Source organism: Gouania willdenowi, chromosome 6 (genome assembly GCF_900634775.1).
Source record: "Gouania willdenowi chromosome 6, fGouWil2.1, whole genome shotgun sequence".
Taxonomy (NCBI): Eukaryota; Metazoa; Chordata; class Actinopteri; order Blenniiformes; family Gobiesocidae; genus Gouania; species Gouania willdenowi.
Window position 1 is genome coordinate 65,847,767 of NC_041049.1, and position 6,546 is coordinate 65,854,312.

Sequence of the window (6,546 nt, forward strand, 5' to 3'; positions counted from 1 at the left end):
CAACTTTTAGCATCAAAACAAGTGTAATATCCCTTTATATATGATTAATTGAATATTTCATATCCCTTTATATATGATTAATTGAATATTTAATATCCCTTTATATATGATTAATTGAATATTTAATATCCCTTTATATATGATTAATTGAATATTTAATATCCCTTTATATATGATTAATTGAATATTTAATATCCCTTTATATATGATTAATTGAATATTTAATATCCCTTTATATATGATTAATTGAATATTTAATATCCCTTTATATATGATTAATTGAATATTTAATATCCCTTTATATATGATTAATTGAATATTTAATATCCCTTTATGTATGATTAATTGAATATTTAATATCCCTTTATATATGATTAATTGAATATTTAATATCCCTTTATATATGATTAATTGAATATTTAATATCCCTTTATATATGATTAATTGAATATTTAATATCCCTTTATATATGATTAATTGAATATTTAATATCCCTTTATATATGATTAATTGAATATTTAATATCCCTTTATGTATGATTAATTGAATATTTAATATCCCTTTATATATGATTAATTGAATATTTAATATCCCTTTATATATGATTAATTGAATATTTAATATCCCTTTATATATGATTAATTGAATATTTAATATCCCTTCACAGTGGGCATCGCCATTTAGGAGTTTTCAGCCAATCAGCATTCATGTATCATGTTGTAATTTTTTTGAGGGGGATTGTTATCAAGATTAATGTAACTTACTGTACCCACAGATAGATACAGTTTGTACGAGTTATTAACATACGTTAATGACAAATAACTATAAAATAATTGACAACAGTGCTCAATAAAATAATTTAGAATATACATTAAAAATTCATTAAAGTTGTGTGATAAAACTAAAAACAATGAAAATCTAAATAAACCTAGGAGTTAAATAATAAAACCTATATAACCAGTAGAAACAGAAAAATATACGGACACAAGTTAAAACAATAAATATAGTCACAATAAAAGTTTAAGATGACAATATTATAAAACAGTATAGTATAATAGTATGAAAACAAAAATAGGTTATATGACTTTTAAATCTTATTTCTCTATTTATTTATTTAACTTAATAAATACATAATTAATGACCCACCAACCTTCCCACATCTGTCCACACAATTTTGACTATTTTCTAATAACCTAAAAATGACAAATCACACCCCGAATCGAAAAGCATATTTGCAGATTTTTATGAATAGAATATGATCACATAAGTAGGGATAATCAGTCTAATCAGTAAATGAATTAAAGCTGTTGTTGTATGACCTGATCTCCATCTGCTCCCCAGCATCCTGCCCCAAACCAGAGCCCCCCACTCACGGCCGCAGACTGGGCCGAGTCTTCCATGTGGGACATGAAGTCCACTTCCTTTGCAAACCAGGCTATGAACTGATTGGTCCACGAACCCGCGTGTGTCTGCAGTCTTTGAAGTGGAGCGGACAGCAGCCCATGTGCAGACGTGAGTCTCACACACACACACACACACACACACACACACACACACACACACACACACGCACACACACACACACACACACACACACACACACACACACACACACACACACACACACACGCGCACACACACACACACACACACACACACATTCAAAAACGTCATTTAGTATCAGAATGCAGGTGCTGGCCCGCGTCGCACTACATTAGCATTAGCATTAGCATTAGCATTGACATTAGCATTAGCATTAGCATTAGCATTAGCATTAGCATTAAAGCTGCTATCCGGGGTTTCTGAGAGACCGTCTCGATGTCCCGCCCTCATCAGCTCCACTTCCTCCCCTGTCTCTGTCAATCTACCAGAAGCTAGCCTCTACGTTTGTGCATGGGCATTGCAAAACATAACAAAGTCTAGTACAACTACTCATTTATTGTAAAAGAGTGCCATAACGATTGATTAAAACATGTTTATTACCTGTCCATGAGAAATGTCGTAAACTCCTGGTCCGTTCGGAATCCAGCAAGTCCCTCCCCCTTTGAAAAGCAGCTCCGAGATGTTGCGGTCATGAGACTAGTTTTTGCATTTCAAAATAATGATACATAAACATAGATTTCTCAGAAACTCCAGATATCAGCTTTAACATTCGCATTAGCTAACATTAACATTAGCATTAGAATTATCTAGCATTAACTAACATTAGCATTAGCAATAGTATTAGAATTAACAATAACATTAGCTTGCATTAGAATTAGCATTAGCTAGCATTAGCTTTAACTTGCATTACCATTAGCCTAGCAATAGCATTAAATTAGCATTAGCATTAGCCAGGCAATAGCATTAACCTCTCATTAGCTGAACATTAGCAATACGGTTGAAATGGTTTGAAATAATTGTAAAGGGTTGAAGGTAGTAGTTAAACATGTTAAAGGGTGAAGAATGGCTGGGAATGAAGGGCTTGAAAGTTGAAAAAGCTGAAATTTCCAATAGTTTAAAAGTACAAGCATACATATCTGGAACTTTCTGATTTTTTTGATTGCTTATTTGTCAAAATTGGAAAAACGGTGTGGGAGAAGTTAACGTAGATGGAAGAAAAAAAATCTACATCTATCTTCTTAGGTCTCAACATCTCCAGCACGTCCTTGGCCTCCTCTCCTGCTGCTCCATTCTCTTTGTCTTCTTCCTCTGCTGCTCTATCAACATCATCCATCCATTCAGGATCTTCTCCTCCTTCATCACCGTCTTCCTCCTCCTCCTCCTCCATCAGACCGTCTCAGTGCAAACACTTCCTGGGCTCCACACGCTGCACCTGTGATGTTGGTTTCACGATATCGGGTCGAGACAACAACATCTGCACAGGTAAGACAAACATAGGCCTGGAAACGTCAGGAAAACTGCAGCTTTAAAGTGGTTTTGCTGCTCACTGTCTGAGAGATGCTGAAAATGTTCTGTATTTCTGAGATGTTTTCATCTTCAAATAACTTTGAGAATCAGTTGAACTTTTAAAAGTATGATTTATTTTTGTCCCTTTTTTCCATTTCTAAACTTTTTTACCATCTGTTTTCCTTAAATAGTCTTGATTATAAAAAATTGTAAACTTTCCATTGCAACAAATTGGCAGTTTTCGTCGTGAGTGCGGTGATTCTACTTCTGAACAAAATTTCAACAAAATGGTAACAATGTAACCGTTACTGAAAAAGGTAAAAATCATGACTATATTCTTCTTCACAACCTTAGACATTTTAGAAGAGGAATAATAAAGTTATTTGATTGCAAGAAAACAAATATTTTCATAGTTTTTCATGCTCAATGTTCAGCAAGTCAGTTTTCGTGCCCCCGTCATGACATCACGGCCCCCTTAGGGGGTGCATCCTCTATGTTGGGAACCACTGTGGTAGAACGTGAAGGAACTCCATGTCAGTGACCGATCTCATGTGTTTCGGTTAGCTAACCAGGTAGCGACAATGGCTGAGCAACGTCAAAGTGTAAAGGGGCAGGGCTAAGGTATTGGGTTAAATATGTTATATATCATGTTAATTGTTAAGAATTAAGAAATGTGATTGTGTCATATTTACTGATACCTGCTGCTCATTGACACCAGGGTTGTGTATATTTGGCCTAATGTTTATTATTATCACCAAACTTGCTGCAGTTGATGTTCATATATTAGGATTTCTGCTTTTATAGCCTTCCCTACTGAGAATTGGCTTTATATTTCATGTAAATCTCAAGTTTTTTTGAGCGGACTACGGATTTCTGTATTTAAAACATGATTTATTGTCATATATTTCCAAAATTTCACATCATCTGTAGCCACTGAGGGTCCTATCAATCAGAACAATAATTAGCCATGTAGGTCATGTAGAAGCTTAGAAACACATTCTTTGTTATGGGTATGTGATTTTCAGAGAAAAGTGGCTAGGGCTTAAGGGGTTAAAATGTAATTGTAAATGAAGAATGTAATTGAGTGATTGACACTACCTGTTCCACTGGATTCAGCACTAACCACTGCATTGTTGGGTCTTTTTAGATATCGACGAATGCCATCTGTTCCCCCTCGCTCAGCCTGGTCAACTCTGTGCCCATCAGTGCACAAACACACCGGGAAGTTTCCACTGCTCATGTCCGTCTGGTTACAGCATGGCTACAGACAGCCGCAGCTGCACAGGTAAGAGCACAATCAAACACTACAACCACTAATTACAGATTTTTAAGATCTTACATGAAAACTTTGAAATAAACAATGAAAGTGTACAAATTCTCCTGAAGGTAAGATTTTATTTTTATGAATTTAAACTGGCATTTATAAATTAAAATCAATAGTTCTGAATAATGATTATTCCTTTAAAAAGCAAAGTCTAAGAACTTGTAACACTTCAATCCACTTGGGAATCATAGCAGTTCCTCATATTGCATTGCCACCTAAATGTTAAGATAGAGTAGGTTGAGTTGTATGGCCACCCCCTTTTTTGAAAAAATTGCAATGAAATCCGCAATCTGGATCCAATCTGGATGAAACCCTGTGAGATGATATAGGAACCAAATATACAGAGGGAAATACTGTATATGTTTTTCTTTGGTCATGACTGTCCTCTCTGTGCTTTGTGCTCAGATATCAATGAGTGTGAAACCCTCGGACACAACTGTAGTGCTGACCATCTGTGTGTGAACACCTTTGGAGGCTTCCAGTGTGTGACAGTGGAGTGTCCCAGAATAAAAAACGCCACATACATCAAGACATCACAGATGTAAGTTCAACGTAGAACATAGGATTGATTTCTAACTCAAATGTCATCCCTTATGTCTATAGTTCAGGGGCCATGTTTGGCCCAGTTCTGTCCCAAGACACTTTCTATCAGTTATTTAGAATTTCATAACGTATCAGGTTTTATATATTAGGTGGTAGAGGGGTCGTCTTCTGATTGAGAGGTTGGGGGTTAATTCCCAGTGCTATACCTTGCATGGAAGCTCTGTCGCATTGGTGTGGGAATGTGAGCTGATATTGTGAAGCACTTTGGGATATACCTTTGTGGTTATAGAGCAGTATATACAGTAAATCAAGTCCATTTTCCACTTATACCATATCCGGAACTGACCAATTTGGTGATTTATCTAATGACTAATACTTTGGGTTTACAGAAATCATTAGGCCGTGAGATGATGTTGCGGCATCCTCTTATGAAGGCCATGAAATAGATAAAGTACCGCAGTGTTCCCATTATACAACAACACATATTGTTTTATTATTTCATCATACAGAAACCATCTCAGACATTTAAAAGTAATAAAACTTCCAGGTGCATTAAAACAAAATGTCACTTCCATTTTTAAAGGTAATTTCTCCAAGTGACTCCGGACAAGCCCCCAATACGTTACAGCCTTCTCCAGGACTTTAAAGAGTAACTAAACCCCAAAACTACTTTTTTCTGCTGAATACAAATGTATTTAAGTATAAAGGATTGATTGATTCTGGTCCAACTCTCATCATTTTAGTCAAAGTGTTTCAATTTGTCAGATTTCATTGTAAAATGTCACAGTGACTGCCCTCTATGGGTTGAAACCAGGCTATTACAATTGCTATTGGCTGAGAACAAGATCATGTGACATTTTGGGACCATCTTGTGTCACAATCAAGCACTGTTAGCCCCGCCCCTTTTATAAGAACTATCACCTGTGGGCTCTACAATCTGTGGTGAGTAGGTTGGATAGAGAGAAGAGTGAATAGAGGTATATTGAGTAATGAGTAGCTAGTTAGCAAAGCATAGATTATTCATTGGAGATTTTATAGTATAGACTGGGTGTGTCTTAACTGATCCAGGAGCCCCACCCATAATCAAGGCATTTTTTTATTTCTCTCCTAGTGGCAGGTCAGGAGAAAGCAGAGGTTGAGTTACTCTTTACACTCAACTTGCCCACTGATACTCCAACATCTAGACAGGTCGTCTCAATCAGAAGACGACTCCCCCTAAAACCAGACCCCAGTCAATGATGGCTTGAAAACACTTCTTCATGCTCTTCAGTCTTTATTCTGTTGACTTCATTCTTCTTCATCTTCCTTGTTTCTCCTCAGGCGTTGTGAGAGGAACCCGTGCATGCTGGAAGATACCGACTGTGCTCAGGCACCAAACTCTATCTCCTTCCACTTCCTAGCAGTGATGTCCAACATGTCCGCCCCACGAGTTATTTTCCGGGTTTCTGCGTCACGGGTGCTGGGCGACACCCTGCGCTTCGGACTGGCGGGCGGACACGGCATGGGTCACTTTAGTGTTCAGCGCTCCGGTCGGCAGACGGGCACTCTGCTCCTGGTTACACCCATCAAAGGCCCGGCTACGCTGGAAGCTGAGGTGGAGATGAGCGAGTTAGAGCGTCACACTCTGCTGGGCCGATACCTGACCAAAGTCACTCTGTTTGTCTCCCCGTATGAGTTTTAGTTACTGAGAGAAGGAAGAGTTTAGTGTCCTTGTTCACCCAATAGCGAGACATTGATGAGTGTCGCTCAGAACATACCATCTCACTACATCTCAACCTTTATCATTTACT

At 37.3% G+C, this 6,546-nt stretch overlaps 1 protein-coding gene across 1 annotated transcript in view; it reads left to right on the top strand.

The window, feature by feature from the left end:
* LOC114465456 (fibulin-7) overlaps nucleotides 1-6,546 on the top strand; it is an 8,266-nt gene extending 1,720 nt beyond the window's left edge. Inside the window, exons 3-7 of the mRNA XM_028450475.1 lie at nucleotides 1,342-1,512; nucleotides 2,626-2,865; nucleotides 4,037-4,174; nucleotides 4,619-4,754; nucleotides 6,077-6,546. Coding sequence (XP_028306276.1) covers nucleotides 1,342-1,512; nucleotides 2,626-2,865; nucleotides 4,037-4,174; nucleotides 4,619-4,754; nucleotides 6,077-6,437 — 1,046 coding nt within the window. The 3' untranslated portion in view covers nucleotides 6,438-6,546. The remainder of the gene's footprint in view (nucleotides 1-1,341; nucleotides 1,513-2,625; nucleotides 2,866-4,036; nucleotides 4,175-4,618; nucleotides 4,755-6,076) is intronic.